At 40.1% G+C, this 19,654-nt stretch overlaps 4 protein-coding genes across 4 annotated transcripts in view; 1 reads left to right on the top strand and 3 right to left on the bottom strand.

The window, feature by feature from the left end:
* Positions 1 to 61: 61 nt before the first annotated feature.
* LOC117616045 (protein HHL1, chloroplastic) lies at positions 62 to 2,250 on the bottom strand. The gene is made up of 6 exons (XM_034345247.1): positions 1,848 to 2,250; positions 1,604 to 1,741; positions 1,081 to 1,167; positions 893 to 940; positions 510 to 652; positions 62 to 328 (listed from the first exon to the last, which is right to left on the bottom strand). The coding sequence occupies exons 1-6, from the start codon at positions 2,121 to 2,123 to the stop codon at positions 316 to 318; spliced, it is 705 nt and encodes a 234-aa protein (XP_034201138.1). The 5' UTR covers positions 2,124 to 2,250; the 3' UTR covers positions 62 to 315.
* Positions 2,251 to 2,772: 522 nt separating this feature from the next.
* Positions 2,773 to 4,320, bottom strand: LOC117616285 (GRAS family protein RAM1-like). Its single transcript, XM_034345545.1, has one exon. The coding sequence runs from the start codon at positions 4,318 to 4,320 to the stop codon at positions 2,773 to 2,775; it is 1,548 nt and encodes a 515-aa protein (XP_034201436.1).
* A 4,042-nt stretch (positions 4,321 to 8,362) lies between these two features.
* LOC117615017 (probable carboxylesterase 11) lies at positions 8,363 to 10,004 on the bottom strand. The gene is made up of 2 exons (XM_034343979.1): positions 9,337 to 10,004; positions 8,363 to 9,176 (listed from the first exon to the last, which is right to left on the bottom strand). Exons 1-2 carry the CDS (start codon positions 10,002 to 10,004, stop codon positions 8,639 to 8,641), a joined length of 1,206 nt encoding a protein of 401 aa, XP_034199870.1. The 3' UTR covers positions 8,363 to 8,638.
* A 5,309-nt stretch (positions 10,005 to 15,313) lies between these two features.
* The window catches only part of LOC117615890 (stemmadenine O-acetyltransferase-like), a 7,482-nt gene continuing 3,141 nt past the window's right edge, over positions 15,314 to 19,654 (top strand). Inside the window, exons 1-2 of the mRNA XM_034345064.1 lie at positions 15,314 to 16,230; positions 17,180 to 17,181. Coding sequence (XP_034200955.1) covers positions 15,314 to 16,230; positions 17,180 to 17,181 — 919 coding nt within the window. The remainder of the gene's footprint in view (positions 16,231 to 17,179; positions 17,182 to 19,654) is intronic.

Genomic DNA, 19,654 nt, shown 5'->3' with positions numbered 1-19,654 from the left:
TTGCTTTTAAAACTAAACTTATTTATGTCTTGTTTTCACATCCCACTTAACCACCTTTACATATATAATGTCTTAATAGGGCATCTTTGCTTCATGGTGCACTTAATTCAGCAGTTTCAAGATATTTTCAGAAATACAAGTGTGGAACAGGCTAAATTTGTATCAGATGTTATTGGCAAAAGAACATAAAATCATGTTTAATGGACAAAGAGATCTATAAACAAAACCGTGTGTAGAATCATCCTAAACGACCTTTCGCAAAATGTGCACGCAGCTGAATAAGCTTCACTATCTCACAGAACCTATCTGCCACCTTCAGCCTTTTACCCTGTTAAACGAACCAACAATCATTTTAGGCACGTAAAGTAATGGACGATCATTTACATTAGGGAGGTTTTAGGTTTGAGTGTTGCCTGACAACAGAAAAATGAGAAAGCCAACAAGAAAGCCTTGACAACTACGGTTGAGAAAACAAAACTTATCAAGTGCATTGTGTGCATATAACTCACTTTTCCTGTTCTGCAGATTTTTCTTCTGATTCCTCAGACTCGGATAAGTTCAGTGTTGTCAACTTGCCGAAAGATTCCTTTGCATCCCCAAAAAAATCTTTCACTTTGTCAAAAGTGGTTTTGAGCTTGTCTTTTGTTGGAAGCTGAAATTGGGTTCAGAACCATCACAATATTAGAACAATCTGTTCAGAACTGAAAATTTTAACTCAACTGTAACTCTGTAGCTACCAACATAAATAGCTTCTAATTTAGAATAAACGAATTGAAGAGCTGCAGCTCAAGGGCTGAAGCTTGTGATCAGCTGAATGTCTAATGCATTATAATCTCATCACAAAGACAATGGTGTGGGCAGGGCACGCATAATGAAAAAGACAAATAATTACCTCAATTACATCCGAGGTAGAAAGTGCTGCTCTCATGTTACCATTTTCCTACACACGTATAGCACGGAAAAGACTTAGACACAGAAATAACAGAATTGAGCTTCTGCCATACATTTTAATGGTGAGAAAAAGACAATAATCATCTATGAATGAACTTTTATTTAGTGCAGAGGTTATAAGAGGATTACCACAATTTTGTAGCCATATCTAAAATCAGTAGCTGACCGCAACACTCGGTACTGCTTGAATGCTGTCTTCTGTATTTCCTTCTCGTCCTGTTTAAATTAAAAACAAGCAATTATGCAATTGCTAATATGAGGCGGGTTGCGAAATATGTTTAACCATCATAAAAATCGCATCTGGCTAGTAAAAGCAGAATATGTCCCCTAAGCCATGATTAATCAACAATGAGTATCTTTGCCACAAGGATTCTCAATATAGTTAACATGTCCATACAGAAATTTTATAACACAAACCATTAGAAGATTTCAGCAAGTTATACACATTAAATTTTTTATTAAAAGAAAAAAGAAAAGAAAAGAGGCAAATTGACTCTGGTTACATGAACTCAACTTCAGATTGCTAATTGTTCAAACTGCTGTTCATAATGAGATTGAGCAAGTACACCAAATTATATACAATCAATCATAAATTTAAAAAAAAGAACAAGTATGTAGAAATCTAGTTAAGCTTAATTAAGCAAAAACTCACCCTGTAAATAACTGCAGCAAGATTTCTAGCAAGTGTATCTTTATATATATATTTCCCCAGAAAATTATCTTTCGCTGCAACCATGATTTTAGCCGTGGTTCCGCCTGATATAACACTAAGTGGGTACCATAGGTAAACCTGTCCAAGATTCAACAAGTAAAAACTTGTAATTTTCTCCAGCTAAACAAAAATCTCAAAGGAAGTTATTAACTTTGGAGCAAATACAGGGGGAGAGAGAACAAACATTAGCCATTCTCATGAATACAACGAAACGTGGGTTGCCGTCGTCTTCAATCTTGGGCATGGCAGGAGGTGGAGGCTTCTTGGCTTGAAATTGGCGAGCCATCATTCCCCTTTTGCTCTTTGCCTGAACGACCAGTTTGCGGCCCTGCCTTTGCTCTGCCTTCTGGGTCGTCGTCGTCGTGGAGACCAATGAGTGCCTGACCAAACCATCTTCATGGGTCCTCGAACTCGACAGTGGAAGCCGAACGACTGCATTTAGAGACATGCCCGCTTCCATTGTTGCTTCGATTTTGCTCAGTCTTCGTTTGTTCACTGCGTGCGCTTTGTGAGAGAGCGAGAAAGGAGAGCCCTTTGGAAACTAACCGAAGAATGTGTGCTGTCTTATCCACACGTCTGTTTTTTTTTGCCAGGCAAGTGTTTTTTTTTTTTTTTTTTGTGAGAGTCCACGGAGTGTCTTGCCAGCCATACACGTGGCAGCCCACAATTAAGTTGCTGATGGCGATGTATTGTTGGCCGTCGATTTTGCCACGACGGTCATTTTTGTGTGCAAGGTGTTCGACCAAATGACTGAGAGAGTCCCAATGTCCCCAAAAGCTACTTTGTGGTTCTTTTTGATATTGTTTCCTCAATACGGCTGTGACATTTTGGGGCCAAGGGGAGCTTTTGAATTGGAGTTTTAGAGTTTTTCAGGCTCTCTATGCACTTTCATTCTTAAGATATAAGAATATAGTCCACTAGATACTGTTTACTCGAACACGAATCATGCTAAATTATCAAACATAGTTAACAGATTATGTTGTCCGATTAAGATTGATTAGCAGTGCTTGATACAAACTACACAAGTTTGTTCTTTTTAGTTCACCAACATGATCAGTTTCACAAACGTTATTCTTTTTTTGTCAGACTAAGTTTTATGAAATTGCAGATTATTTCCAGCAAGAAGTTGCAATGATGGGCTTTGACTTCCACCCAAGAACCAAGCAACCCTTGTCTTCTACAACTGTGTAACCCTCACAAGTATTTATTTCTAGCCATTTCATGGCCTGTGCTATCATCTTCAGAGGTGCCGGTTGGAACCCAGCACGTCTCATCCTCCGGCGCCATTGCTCAAACCTTTCATGCCTCTCCACCCTGGCTGGTCCCTCACAGCTCACAATGTTCTTAATCTCCTCCCCAAAATAAAACTGCTCCATTTTAGCTCTCCTTGTATCATACTTAGGCAGCATTGCATCCAGGGAGTCAAATATGGCAGAGTAATTATGCATTGCCTCCATGAACCTCCCTAGAAAGAAAGGCCCATTGTGGCTTGTGTCCTGCTCAACCAAGATCATAAGCTTTGGTGATAGCTGATGAAGTGTTTGTAAAACTGAGTTCAATGCACCTCTGCTCTCTTTCACCAGACAATGCAACTGAAGTATGCTGTTGATGACCAAAACCTCCCCATCAACCAAATTGAAGTCTTGAGGTTTTAGGTTCTCGAAGCTGCTCTCCACTGCTGAAAATTCAAAATTCAGTTTCATGCTTTGTGCATGCAGCTTGAGATCATTGCCAATTGCTTGAAGGCGTTCGGCAGAGTTGCCAACACCGGTGATTCGAAGGCGATGTAAGGGTTGTCCTGCACGGTTGGCTAGACTGTCTATTAAATTGCGCCATTGGTACCCATGTGGGAGGCCTAGGGTCATGCCCAAGTCTATGACATGAACAGAGCTTTCTCCCTCAAAGGCTTCCAATATTGATGCATTTGCTACGAAGTGACCGAATTGGATTTGTGGGCAAATCTCATAAACAAGGTGCAAAGCCTCATCCTTTTCTGCCGAAAAAGCTGTCGACTTGGTTATGGGGCCTATAACTCCCACTGCCCCAAGCGGTTGAACCAGCGCAAGGCGGTCAGAGAGACCTTGGACAAAGCAGGATGCTACTCGCTGAAATGATGTCCCAAAGACCTTTGCATTAGCTCTGAGCTCATAAAGTAATGTTGAAGCATGAGCTTTGTCACGACAAGCCACAGCCTCAGCACAAGCAATGAGTTGCTGGACTAGTTTCGTCCCATCTGCCCTTCCTCCTTCCTCGGATTCGCCTTCCTTGTCTCTCATCAGGGTTGCAGTGGCTTCTTCCATGGCCTCTACTGCCAAGTATCTCTGAGTGTACGCCGATATGTGATCCCGGAAATGGATTCTTGGCAAACTATCTAATCCCCTAACACACATGCTGCCACTGCCACTGTAAAGACTATAATAGTTAGTACCTGCATTATTGAATTCATAGCTGGCACTATGTTGCTGCTTTAGCCTCTTATGACTTGTTGTTTCATCTATGAATGGGATCACCCAGGCAGCAGGATTTTCCTCCAAAGTGGAAAGAGAAGAAGGGTAGGGAAGGCATGCCATGGATGACAGATTGAGATCAAGACCAATCACCTGATCAGATGTATTGTCCCCATAGAATTCAGCTTGAACATCGAGACCAGATGCCATTATCTACCTTTCTAATGTATGAGAAGCTTTTGCAACTAAGTTGAATGACCATCTCCTCCGCTGGGGATTTATATATGTCTGTGATGTGTAGGTTGAAGCTTCCTTGTTGCGTCGATGGCGATTACTATGTTGTGAAGTATTCCAAATGAGCAAAATGTAAGGACTTATGAAATAAAATTGTCTTACTTCCAGCAGGCATAGGGCAATGCATACATAGAGCAATCACCGACCAGGGAGCTTCCATTATTGCCATCACTTTCAAGGAATCCTTAAGATTTGGGAGCTTTATATCTTGTCTATGTCCACAGCATTGGTACTTTATCCATATGTGACTGTAATTTTCCCAGATACAGAATTCTCCAATGCTACTTGCGGTTGTAAATTTTATTCTATTACCTTCCTTTTACCAGGTCCTGATGTGGTTTAAAATAATACATATGGCCTTGGGATATAGCTAGGATAAGCTTATCCTACACACATACATGACAAAACAAGTTGTATCTGCACCTAAATTGTTCGTCTTTAGGCTCCCTTGATTCGGTTCGGAATCTGATATCCAATTCATCTAGTAACTAAAACCACTAATTGATTTGTTGTTGCCGGCCAGCCTAGCTGCTGCTGCTATGGAAGATTAGTTTAAATTTATCTAAGGGTACATATGCAGAAGAGCAAGAGGCATGCACATAGTGAACAAAGCAACCTGTATAGGATATACCATTGGACACAAATTTATTATATATATTATATACTAAAATCCAATCCAACTGGCCACTGTTCCTAAGCACAAATTTTTTGATATAATAATAAATATATGGAAAGAACTTCTTCTTTTTTTTTTTCTTTTTTTTTCTAGATTATAGACTTATGGTGTGTTTATTAATTACGAATTGGAATTCTCATCAGGAATTCAATTCCACCAATATAGATGATTTTACTTCACATCAAGAAATTGAAAAGTAAGTGAGGCCCACAAAAAATTAGAAATTGAATTCCTAATTTTGAAAGAATTCAATTCTTGGGTGGGAGATGGTATTCTAATTCCTAGAGAATTAAACCGTTAGGAATTCATCTTTTTTACCCATTATATCCTCACACAATTTTCAAAATTCCAAATATGTCATCTACCGTTACCCAACAACGAGGACATTTTAGTAATTAATACCACTCCTATCTCAATTCCATATGGTTTTGTAAACAACTTCGTTAAGAATTCAGAATCTAATTCTCTTCAATCCAACTCCTCCTCAATTCAATTCCTCCTAATCCAATTACGGATTAGTAAACATGCCATTATTATTATGGTAGGAATTAATTAAACTCCAGTTATTTGTGCCCAATGAACCAGGAGTGTAAGAATTTTAGTTTTAATGGGCTACAAGTACTGATCATGGAACACTTTCTATCTTTTTCGTTTTGATTCATTAGAACTGAGGTATTGTACCATCCATGGGTTTAGCTTACAGAGTTTTCCTAGAGGTAAAGAAAGCCTCTGCATTACAAGGTTCTGATTTCATATGTACACTTTTGTTGTTGTTGTTTTTTTAGTTTTATTTTTTTTAATTTGGGTCCCTCACTAGTCTCTCTCCCCACAATCCTCTTCTCTCGTTTGGCCTCTCTGATATCACTCTTTTCTCCATTTCCTTTTGTTGTTAAATTTTCTGCTTTTAGTGAATTTGAGGGGTGCAACTGGAGGTGGAGGGAATTGGGTTTGGTTGTGCAAGTGAAATTATGCATCTTTGTGTGTTTTTTCAGTCTAAGTTTGTACCTTTGTATATCTGTGTGTGTATACTGTTTTCATAAATGGGAATGCAGCTGTGATTGGGTTCCTATTGCTGTTAGATTTTGAACTCTTGACTGGTAAAGGGGAACTGTCTTCTTGAACTATTGTTTATGGTCACGCATTTAAAGGTCACTACTTTAACCTAGGAGATGGGTGAATAGAAATATTAATCAGAATTGCAATCAGGTTATCTTTTTTTTTTTTTTTCTTTTTTCTTTTTGAGAAAAGATGGTATTTCATTAAACGAAAAGGAATATTACATGGTAAGAACTAGCATGTTAAAGGAGGCCTCGTTAAAACTTTCCCAGAGAAATAAAATCTCAGGGTAAGAAAGAGTACCACACATGCTATTGACTAAACAGAAGAGTCAAACAACTTATACGAAACAAACCAATCTAAAACCCAACCACAAAACCCTTAAAACAACATCCCATCATTACGTAGGTACTGTCAAAGAAGTCCTCCTATGATCTAGAAAAAGCATCATAGTTCTTTGTATAGAGTCAAAAATATATTATGGGTATCAGAATAGATCCAGCTAATCATCCAACTGCAAAACCATTGAATCACATCCCATCATTACTCAGATACTGTCAAAGAAAGCCTTCTATGATCTAAAGAAAGCATCGTAGTTCTTCATACAGAGTCAAAAACGTATTGTGAGCATCATACAGATCCAGCCAAACACCAACCGCCACCTCCAATTTTCTTGATCCAGAAGCCCAGCTGACAAGCAAGGGAAACCAAGATTGGCCTCTTAGCTTGAAGAAAATTCCGAAGAAAGATCTTCATAGTAGGAACGTTCATCAGTTGCCAAGCCCATGAACATTCCATAGGAGAATTATTAGGGAGATCTTGGAGACCCCTCGAAGCTAGTCTCCTCCGCCTTGTCAACAAAATCCTCAATAAAAAAACAATGCTTACCAGAAAAATTCATGCCACTAACAATCAGATGCCCAGCACCAATTTTCACACGCTTCTGATTCCTGCTTGGTGGGGCATACTTGTCATCCCCTTAAGCAGAAGAGGTGGTGGCCACCTCCATAGCGTTAAGATGGAGACCCCTCACCAGCGCCTGGCTCCTTAGGAATCTAGAAAGGAAGCCAACGCAGCCACCCCAAAGAGAACAAAAGAGCAACAACAAAAAACAGAGTATCCAATTCACCAAAAAGAACCCCAAGAGACAATCACAGAAGTATAAGAGAGACAGCGCGTGAACGAGAGAGCGACCCAAACCCTATTAGTTAAGCAACCTTGCAATCTTACAATCAGTTATCTATTATGCTGAATCAACGATAATGGGGTGGCATAAGAGCTTAAAAACCTAATCTTAACTTTGGTTGGAATGATTTCTAAAACCTGACAATTATGTACACTTATGCAATAGCAACTAAACACCTTTATGTTGGTTTGATGATGGGTTTGTTGACTTTAAAGATTCTTTCCTACATTAGTTTTTTGGTTCACTCAAGTGGTATAAGCATGCTTCAATTCTTCCCAATTCTAATATTTAGTTGCTGCAAATTTCAGTTCATGTTAAGAAACTTGGCTTTTTTTGGGAAAGATGTGGGTGAAATGTGAGAAAGATGAGTGAAATGTGGTTGCTAAATATATAAAGAATTTTCAGTAAGGGTTTAAGGTCTATACTCTTTTTGTAGCTGCAGAGTCTAAACTTTTGTTTCCCTTTTTTCTTTAAATAAGGCAATACTCCTCAACTTATTTTCATTGTTATGATCCATAGCACAAAACACACATATATTTTATTGTCTTATTTTCACTAGAACTTTGCCATTTATCTACACTAACAACTAACATTTTTCCAATTTGTAACAGAGAAATGAAAACACATGCACATGAGAAGAAAGAAGTAAAAAACCCTATGCAGCCAAGCCAACAAAAGAAAATACTCTTCCTGAAGACATCAAAACAGATGAAAAACCAAGAACTAGTGAAGAGAGAAGTTCCATCACCAATCTATGTATATCTTAGTGTGTAAAACATGTTATTTATCTATCTATTGCTGTAATAGTTTTTTAAACACTACTTCGCATACATAACATTACTAATCTATCTTTTGTAACTTAAAACTTTCACATGTCTATATGTAAATAATACTGTGTTTCCTATATGTTTTTACAAATTTTTACATATTTTATACAGTTTTAATACCTGAGGCATAGCGCGCACCTTTGCTAGTTTTTTCCTATATCATACAATCTTGGAACAAAATAGATAATGCTTGTCCATAACTCCAAAAGAACAAAACAAAATATATTTGCAGGGTGACTATACAAAAATGTGATCGAAGGTTTACATATAATGCACAACTGAATGAACATCACATATCAGGGAACATAATTGATCTTTAATTGTCTCTTGACTAGCCATTAAATGAACCCAAAAAAAAAAAAAAAAAGAATTTGAAGCTGATGCTGTACACCAAAATGCTTTTGTTCTTGTTCCTCTGAAGCTGTTAAAATGTGCTTCAATCCTCGAGCTTCATAATTGTTTTCTTCTCCATTGAACTAATCATATTAATCAATAGGAAAACTCATGGCCTCTGATTGAGATATACTTTTTCACCCATATAGTAATATCATCTGCACAAGCCTTGGCCTGGGGTGTATGGAGGAGCACATCAAGAGTAGCAAACTCATGCACAGTATCTTTGTAATCAAGAAGAGGTGCATCCACATTAGCCTTCCTCAACTCCTCCGAGTAAGCAATGGCCCTGTCACGCATCCAATCATGGTCCGCGACAACTGTTAGGGTTGGAGGCATGCTCTTCAAGGGTGGCCCTGTCCCAGGCAAGAGGGGGTTGCCTGCAGGATGGTCTAAATCAAACTCTTCCTCTGTTAGAAATAGCTTCCAAGCCAGCATACATGTATCCTTGTCATATAAGTAGGAATTTGCCAACTTAATCTCAGACTTGGTGGGAATGCTTCCAATGAAGAAAGGGTACATGAGGACTTGTGCCACCACTTTCAAAGGGTCTAAGAGGTTCCCCGCTTCCACTGCCTTTCGAGCTACGTAGTCAGCTAGGTTAGCTCCACAGCTCACCCCAAGGAGTACACACCTGTTCTGATAACAAATTCCATGTCAATGCCCATTAATTATTCCAATTCAAACAAACAAAAAAACACAAACTTAAAAAGTTTCCAACTTTAGATATGTTAACAGCAAAACCATGAGCATTGAATTGATCAATTTCAAATATGGCAATAGGCAACAAGTACCTAGATGGGTCTCCATGAGCAGCCAGCCATGGCTCAACCATCGACGACCCAAAGCTATCGAAGATACGGCTGCGAGCGTTTCGAAGCGTAGCCAAGTTGGCCTGCTTCGCTACCCACTTCAACACCAAAACCCCGTCATCAAACGCAGCCGGGTACGGGCTCTCCGGAGCCAGCCTGTACCCGACTGCCACCACGATCACGTCGCACAGCTTCGCCATCCTCCTGCAGAACGCGTCGTTCGACGACGTGTCGTTGCTCCCGCTCACAAACCCACCTCCGTGGAACTGCAAAAATATCGGAAGCTTCCGGTGGCGCTTCCCCATCAGCTGATCGGGAGAGTATCCCCTGTACACGGCCCCATCAGAGTTGTCAGAGGAGAGAGGCGATTGGGCGGCGCCACGTTTCGGAGGCTTTGCGGTTTTGAGGGGGACTGGGAGGACAGTGTCGGGTAAGAAGATGCGGAGGGAGAGAGAAGAGAGGGGGTCGGCGTGGATGTCTTTGGTGGCTACGCCGTCTTGGAAAGTCGGGTTGGCGGGAACGGCGGGCTCTTCGGGTCGGGAAGTGATCCCGAAATTCGGGTCGGGTTGGATTTGCTTTAGGCTTTGCAATTGGTGTCTCAGATGATACTTGAAGAACAAGCTGTGCAGCTTCAAGCTGAGGCTTGGCATTTTTCTTATGCTCAAATTAAGAATTTAAAAACACAAAAGAGAGAATTAAAGACAGAGGTCGATCAACTGGTCAAGAAATAATCTGGTTTTTGGTATTAAATTATTTCGTTTCAATTTGATTTCAATTCAATATGGCAGACGCAGAGACGTGTTGGAATATTTGGCGGTCAGAGTAGAAGCTTCGAGTTTGAAATTGGGTGCTATCCTTGCAGTTTCGTATCGGGTGCTGCTTTATGTTGTTGTACCTCAGTCATTTTTGTGCTTTGAATTTTGGAGGTACAATCAATAGAAGCGGAGGAGCCGTTAGAACATCTCTGTTGAAACCGTTGTTGTTTTTTCTATTATTTAAAAATATAATAAATCTAATTTACGATAAGTTTGGCGTTGATGTGCTGTGAAAATAATCGTTGTCAGATTTTCTGTAAGAGAAATCAGCTACTGAGAGAAAGCAGTTTGACGTTTAGTAAACTTTTTGTTAAAAGTGTTGTTGGTACCGATTTCCGCATAATGATAAAATAATCATTAAACTCAACGACTCTTCAAAATTGATTCCTGTATAATCAAAAAATGAAAGCACCTCATTAGATGTTTTTCCTTATAACTTTCTCTCACAACAATTTTTAACAATAAGTAATTTTCTCATAGTTTACCAAACGGGCTGAGCTTTCCAAAATTTAAAAAAAAAATCACTTATCATCCTAAATAAGCAATGTCAAACGGGCATTGATTTGAACTTGGGTATAAGAGCACTTCCACCTAGGTGTCGACATCTCATCACTGTATTGATGGTTTGGTTTGGCTAAATAATTATTTTTAAATTTTAATTATTCCGATACGATCCGTACCAAAATGTTTTGTTTGGTTAACAGTATCCCTAATCCGAGTGAATCCCGTACCGATCCGATATTTATATTTATTTTATTATTTAAATACAAAACAAAAAACCAAAGGTAAACACAATCAGCATTTTGTATTACTTCTGTATCACTGCTTTATCACCATTGTATCGCTTCTTTATCACTCGAGTATTGTAGCACTTTTAGGTTAGAAAGGAATTTATGAACTTCCTATATTTTCCAGTTTCGACTTTTGTCCCGTTTTGACCTGTAACTTTCCAACCGTTAATCCAAATTTTATGTTCTTTATATGGTTGGATTCAGCATGAAAAGCTAAAGAACCATATGCGAACCAAATGTCAAAATCATTTACATAAATATACAGAATTCAGTAAAAAGAACATTCAAAGGTTCAAACAACAAACACAAGTGACTCCCAGCACATCTTGAGTACATATTGAATGGTATAGTGACTAAGTTATTTGATTTCGTACTTGGATGAATTAGGCTACTGGATTTTTATATTTTACAAAGATAATTTGGTATATTTGTTCAAGAGCTTATGTTATGTGAAAGTATTATAAATTGTATTTTTATAGTATGTTTTTATTACGGTACTACAGGCATACTGAATCAATCCAAACCAAATGTTAGGTTAACTGATCTGAAGTCTTTGGTTTGGTTAATAGAAGTGAAAATGGTCTACCGAAGTCTTTATTTGGTTAACGGAACCGATCCACACCCAGGCCTACTTTCACCCATTTGCCATGGCAAAGGGCAAGGGAAGGCAATGGCTGTTACTATTCACATGAATAGTGTTAGCCCTTGCAAAAAGTTTGTTGTGTTTCCATCCATTGCCATCGCAAAGGGCAAATACTCGCTCTCTTTTCATGTCTCTCTCAATTTTCATTGTGCCGTTTAGAGTAATTTGCTCTAAAAATTTTGCACAATCATTGGTGGAATTACTCCCTCTCTTGGCCTTTGCGGCTTTTCTCCCAATAAATCTTGGCTCCCTTTGGATTGGTGAGTCTTGATTCATCGGAGACTCCAAAGGCAAATCTGATGATGTTGAATCATGGAGCGGCCTCTCATTCCACATGACGATTGGACCCGTGGGAATAATTTTGAATCTTGAAAAAAATTTCACCACCTCCCCACATTGGTGAACCAAACCACATTTGTGCTTCATAATCTATCTATCTATATATATATATATATATATATGAAAATGCAAGAAAATTTCAAAAAATAAGACATTAAATTTAATAAAACGGCAATTAAAAATAATTTACCTTGTTGCCAAGATTTTCGCCACTTCGAACGTTGTCCCTCGCTTTTGTCAACACATCTCTCCATTTCCCTAGCTCTTTATTTAAAAAATTTCACCTACTAGCCAAGGCTATTTCAGTACGAGTCAAACCCAATCTTTCACAAAATTCGGCACGAATTTTTTTCCACATATGAGAATGAGAGAACTTCATCTCATGACCAATTTGGATGTAACACTCACACAACCAAACATCTTCTATGGTTGTCCACTTGCCCGAGCTGTTGAAGCCCGCTAGAAAGGCGCATGGGGCCTCAAGCCCCCTCCTGCTCAGACCAGCCCTCACCGCTGGAACTGGTCTAAAAGACAAGCACATTGTCCTCGCCAACTGACCTAACTGACGTATGTTGTTGAAATTGTTGTTCAAGATAACGTTTTCTCGTAATTCTCGAAACACGACATGTCACAATTGGACTTTCAAATTGTGGGCTATGGTTTGGGATAAGAGATATAGGGCCCATATTCTAATATAATGGGCTAGAGATATTGGGCTGCAGGCATCTTTCTGTTTTTCTTTTTTTTTTTTCTGGGTAAGGAGGGTTCTGAGACTTTGTCTTGCGCCTTTTTTTTTTTTTTGGGTGGAACGAAGTTTCCCTTTACCTAATAAATAGGGTCTGAACCTTGGAGAAGAAGCAAATGGTTTAAATGAGATGCCGTGATGATTTATTATTCAAGTCTAAATAAATAAACAAAGAAATAATAAAATAATAAAGGGAATTAATGGAGAAAAGCAAGGATGATCCTTGATATCTCGAAGCAATGCCAATTGGGAAGTGTTTGATTAAGTCATGACCTGCCAGTCACAATTGCCTTCTAACCTCCAGCGCTCATATATTTATTTTTTTCTAATTGTCGTTTGCCTTAATCGTTGATAGCAACTCCATTCTATACATTTGTTCTCTTGTAATCTATTTGACCAGAAAAGAAGAAGAGGGGAGGCTTCGTACAGCTGGGTTAAAAGAAACTATAATTAATTTGAAGCTTTCGGAATGCAGATTATAACTAATTAACCACTATGTTATATATCAACATTTACATTCAGCCGCGCAGATATTAATGTATAATATATATATATATATATATATATATATATTAACATCATGCAACTTGGGAAACGCTCTACAAAATAACTCTATGAGGATGTGACCAATTCGCTTGTCTATCATTTTTGTTAGGTATATATAAATACGGGGTTTAGTTGAGTGAAAAAAAGATATATTCAAACTCTCCTTTCCTTCTTTCCTAACTTTGGCAAGAAGTATATAAGTGTGTGTGTGTGAGAATAGCTTGCCTGATTCTTCAATCTACACCACAAGGTTGGTGTTTGATATTAATTATTTTCTAACTTTTATGACAATAAATGTCCCATCACATGGTAGTGATCACTTGAGCAATATAGAAAATGAATATAAATTTAAATATATAAATATATTCATAAATTTATATGGCTGTTCTGGATAAATTTAAATATAAATGTATATGGTGTTTGGTATAAATATATGTATATAAATTTAACCTTATGAAATTTATGGGTGTTGTTGATATCAGTGTTGGAGAAACTAAATAACGGGTCAACCATCAGATGAAGTGATGAAACGCAGGCCGTTTACTTTCACGCAATGGAACCACTTTTATTCTTTTTGTTTATGGATTATATTGCTTAACCCTAGTCCCAACTTGCTTCCCATCTCCACTTGCCCAAAAGTCCACTTTTTCTCCCGTTTTATAAATTATTTTGGAGTTCGGTGGGTACCTTCCAAACCCTTATTAATTGATTTGGTACCTTCAAATTCAAATTTATTTTTTTAAAAAAATAGACCTACATTTTTATCAACCAATTAATAAATAACCTATGGATGAGCAGCCAAGAACTCCGTCTAAAACTCAATACTTGAACTCCTCATTTTCAGTACTACTCGACAAACACAAGAAGTGTAGTCCTCACGCGGTTGTTTAATCTTCCACGATTATATGACCAAAACAACGAAACCTTTACACGATTATATTATTATAATTAATTACAAAAAATAAAAAAATAAAATGATTATCAAACGGATCCTAAGTGCCCGTTTGGTATTGCTTATTTGGGGTAATAAGTGATTTTTAAAAAAATTTGAGAAGCCCAACCCGTTTGGTAAACTGTGAGAAAATCACTTATTGTTAAAAATTGCTGTGAGAGAAAGCTATAAAGGAAAGCAGCTAATGAGGTGCTTTCATTTTCTGATTATGCAGGAATCAGTTTCGAAGAGATTCTGGGTTTAATGATTATGCGGCAATCATATTCTGATTATGCATAAAATCAATACCAACAACACTTTTAACAAAAATTTTACCAAACGTCAAACTGCTTTCTCTCACAGCTGATTTCTCTCACAGCAAATTTGACAGCGATTATTTTCACAGCACAGCAATGCCAAACTGGCCCTAAGTTATCCGAGTACCGCAAGTGTCGAGGCTAAGCAAGAACAAAGAATTAGGGAAAGGTAGACGAAAAATAAGAGTCCACAAGTGTGAAGGCCGTTTAAGCTTTTACACTCAAATTCAAGCTCTTTACGAATAAGTAGGCAATGAAGTTTTATGGTACCAACTTCGTGGCTCGTTTTTTGGCACGACGAGAGGCACAAACTATAGTGCAAATTGGCACTTTTAAAGTAGGCCAGCTATCAAAATAATCTTTTTTCGGTATATATATATATTTTAACAGTCCCGATCTCTTGGACCACAGGAGTCCAAGAGATTGTGGTCACCCACCGTTGGATATTAATCCAATGGTTCAAAATGATATATATAAACGCAATATGACATAAATGATTATTACCCGATTCAAGTCAACCGTTGAATTTACATCTAACGGTGAGTGACCATAAATCTCTTGGACTACAAGGGTCCAAGAGATCAGGACTGTATATTTTAAATAGTCAAACATTTCTACGATTACATTACAATCTTTTACAGGCCATATCCAAAATGATTTGTTTGACTTTATAGGCTTTCCCCACCCTCTCTGTTCTCTATATAAACTCTGCTCTTGGCATATAGTGTAATTGCCCTTATCCATCTCCTTCATCATTTGCCAACGCTCCATTATTTCTCACATATATATCTATCTTTCTACCAGCAGCTTAGCTTGCAACACTAAATCAACCATGCCTGCGTTAGAAATTGAGGTGCTCTCAACAGAGACCATCAAACCCTCCTCTCCAACCCCACCCAACCTCCACCGCCACAACCTCTCCTTCATCGACCAACTCAACCCGCCAGTCTTCATGCCCATGGTCCTCTTCTTCCCTCAAGACCCCGACGCCACCGACTCCACATACATACAACAACGCTGCACAAGAATCAAACTAGCCTTATCCGAAACCCTAACCAAGTTCTACCCCTTAGCAGGACGCGTCAGGGAAAACCAATACATCGACTGCAACGATGAGGGTGCCCTCTACGCCGAAGCCAAAGCCAATGTCACCATCGCGGACGTCATCTCAAACCCTATCCCTAACGACTTCAACAAGTTCCTCCCATGCGAACTCGACTCCGCACACGAACTGGGCGTGTGCCTACAGGTCACATCGTTCATGTGCGGCGGTATGAGCATCGCCATGGGCATGTCCCACAAGGCCGGAGACGCCTTGGCTTATTTCAGTTTTCTCAACAGCCTCGCCGCAGCCACGAGGGGCGAGGTCGACGCCGTACCCGCACCCGATTTTGTGTCCGACAAGTACTTCCCGCAAATGGACTTGTCCGGGTTTTACCACCCCACGAACGGGATGGTCAAAGACAACATTTCCACGAAACGTTTTGTGTTCGAGGCACCAGAAATTTCGACACTCAGGGAGAAATGCACGGGAGCCCAGAACGAACACGCTCGGCGTCCTACCCGTGTGGAGGCCTTATCGGCCTTCATATTGAGCCGATACGCAGCATCCTGCAACAACCCGAAGCAAATCGACAGCTCTGATGATGTCCCGAAGACCTACATGGTGTCTCATGCGGTGAACTTGCGGACGAGAATGGATCCACCACTTCCGGAGTATACTTTCGGGAATTTGAGCCGAATGTCACTGTAGACACAGAAATTTTGGTGTAATAAATTCTATTGACAAGAAAATAACTAGGGTTCGGTGGATTAAATCGTGGGCCCCGTAATTCACCCATGTGGCGTGTGACTCATCAAAATTGGATTAATTGTCAAAAATGACAAATGGCGACATCCGACGGAGTGCATCAAACGGTTCAAGATGAAGACAAAATTAAAGGAAAGAATCTTCTGTGATTGACTTTGATTTAAATCAAATATTAATCAGGTTAATCAATTGAAGATAATCTGGTTAAATTGCCAGATTATGGGAATTGATTTAAATCAAATCAAATCCCACAAATCAAGGAAAGTTATTTAGGTCAAGCATCCGACAAAAGCCTATAAATAGGAGGCCTCAAGACGAAAGAGAGGTCGGAGAAAAACACCTAGCACTCAGAAGAAACAGAAAACTCTCTGCATTCTTCACCCTACCTTTGAAGAGCCACCAAGCACAACAAATACGTGCCGGTTCCTTCACCATAAAAATCCCAAACACCAAACAAGCTTCGTGCTACCCGTTTGATCAAGATCAAGTCTCTACGACCCTTGTATCAAACACAAATTTTCTTTAAACACTTTGGAGATCGAATCAGAGGATTAAATACAGAGATTGTAACCCTAAATTTCATAAATACAATATTATTTTGTACACGTGTTCTTGTCTCATTTGTCGCAAGAAATTCGTGTTTACAAATTTGGCACGCCCGGTGGGACAATCTCTGCCTCTCATCTCTTTCTCCAGTTCCAAAATCAATCAACACACCAAAAACGATGGCTTCCAAGAAGATTCAATCCGTTCCCGCGACGAGAGGCAAAAGCGTGAGCGCCTCCTTCTCAAGCGGAGATTCTGCTGGGGTCGTCACCCGGAGCAAGGCCAAGGCGATATCCGCAACTCAACATGTTACTTCCATACCGACTCAAGCCAAGGCGAAAGATGTTCACCAAAGGCGCGAACCGGTTATCAATTTGGCCTCATTGGGGCAAAAGAAGAATACCTCTCGGGCGGATGAGAGAAACTCTCGGAGTGAAGGGAGGAGTTTTTCGGGTTCGAAAAATTCGAGAGGACGCTCACTCTCGCCTGTTTCAGACGCTGACTCGAGCACATGCTCATACCATGGATCCCCGCCTGACGATCAACAGAAGAAGCTTACCTCGGCATCCGTAGGTGAGTCTTATTCTATGGCTATGCAGGTCATGGTGACGGGAGCTATGTCTATTGAAGAACAGCTGGCCCATATGAGCGAAGCAGTCACTAAACTGACTAAGATGGTCGAGGAGAAGGATGTGCAGATTGCTTCTCTCATTAACAAGTGGGAGACACATCAAGATAAGGAGCCTAGTCAAGACGTGCATAAGAAAGAATCACATCATGAAGCTGAATCCAGCGAGAAAGGATTGGGTCATGAAACAGAGTCGGATGATAAGTCGCACGGAAAAGGCAACACAGCCTCGGTGGGTTCTTTATCTATCCAACAACTTCAGGACATGATCACGAACACCATCAGGGCTCAATATGGTGGGCCTTCTCAAGATACATTTATCTATTCCAAGCCTTACACCAAAAGGTTAGACAACCTTCGAATGCCAACGGGCTATCAACCTCCAAAGTTCATGCAGTTTGATGGAAAAGGTAACCCTAAACAACATGTTGCCCACTTCATCGAGATGTGCAACAACGCTGGCACTAACGACGATTATCTCGTGAAGCAATTTGTCCGATCACTCCGAGGCACTGCATTCAACTGGTACATTGACTTGGAACCTGAGTCAATTGACAGCTGGGAACAAATGGAGAGAGAATTCCTCAACCGCTTCTATAGCACTCGTCGCTCAGTTAGCATGCTAGAGCTCACTAGCACAAAGCAGCGAAAAGACGAACCTGTTGTTGACTACATCAATCGTTGGCGTTCATTAAGCCTCGACTGCAAAGATCGAGTCTCAGAGTTATCGGCTGTAGAGATGTGCATTCAAGGTATGCATTGGGGTCTGCTCTACATTCTTCAAGGGATCAAACCCCGTACCTTTGAAGAATTGACCACTCGTGCGCATGATATAGAGCTAAGTATCGCTAATCACGATGGAAGAAAGGAAATGGTGAGTGATCATCGAAATGACAAGTCGTCGAGAAATGGGGCAGACTCTTTGAGGACACGCATCTTGGAGTCAATGACGATCAGTGCTACTCCAATGAAGATTTCCACTCGAGGCAAGAAAGATGCGAGGAAGGCCGAGTCGACTCAAGATCAAGAACCACGACGACACACCCTAAAAGAAATGAAGGAGAAGAAGTATCCTTTTCCAGACTCTGACGTAGAAGGCATGCTGGAAGACTTACTTGAAAAGAAAGTGATTGAGTTACCTGAGTGCAAACGCCCTGAAGAGATGAATCATATTAACCACCCAAAATACTGCGTGTACCATCGTGTCATCAATCACCCAGTGGAAAAGTGCTTCGTGTTGAAAGATCTCATCATGAAGTTGGCACAACAAGGAAGAATCGAAATGGATCTTGACAAGGTGGTAGAGTCTAACCATGCTACGATCTCGTTTGTCTTATCTGGTTCGGCACATTCGCCCTCACTTCAATCACTGGGGGCATTCTCTGAAACCCATCAACTCAATCCGTATGAGTGTGTTGGAGTGAAAAGTCAAAGTAGTGTCGATTCATTCGATGACGATAATGAAGGATGGGCATTGGCTACTCGGAAGAAGTTACATAAGAGTGCACCTTTGCCAAGAACTCCTCGATCAAAAAGATTTGTAAGCAAAAGAAGTTCTCCTCAATCACATAAAAGGCATAGAGGAAATGAATTATCAAATATGAACAAAATGGTTCCAAAAGATGAACTCTTGAAACAAAGGTCGCCTAGCCCCATCATGCTACATGACTTCTTCCCCAAGGGATTCTTCAAGAATAATGCGTCGAGCACCTCCCGAGGTGAAAAACATAAGGAGGATACTTCTCACTTCGCTTAACACAAATTCAACAAACGGTCGCCTAGCCCCATCATGCTATATGACTTCTTCCCCAAGGGATTCTTCAAGAATAATGCGTCGAGCACCTCCCGAGGTGAAAAACATAAGGATGATACTTCTCACTTCGCTTAACACAAATTCAAACAAACGCTCCTTCACCTGCACGAGCCAAAACTGCATAAGGCACAAACGCTCCTTCGCCTGCATGAGCCAAAACTGCACAAGGCACAAACGCTCCTTCGCCTGCACGAGCCAAAACTGCACAAGGCACAAACGCTCCTTCGCTAGCACGAGCCAAAACTGCACAAGGCACAAAACGCTCCTTCGCCTGCACGAGCCAAAACTGCACAAGGCACAAACGCTCCTTCGCCTGCACGAGCCAAAACTGCACAAGGCACCAAACGCTCCTTCACCAGCACGAGCCAAAACTGCA

Source organism: Prunus dulcis, chromosome 1 (genome assembly GCF_902201215.1).
Source record: "Prunus dulcis chromosome 1, ALMONDv2, whole genome shotgun sequence".
Classification (NCBI taxonomy): domain Eukaryota; kingdom Viridiplantae; phylum Streptophyta; class Magnoliopsida; order Rosales; family Rosaceae; genus Prunus; species Prunus dulcis.
The sequence above is the reverse complement of the archived record's forward strand: the minus strand, read 5'-3'. Positions and strand labels throughout refer to the sequence as shown.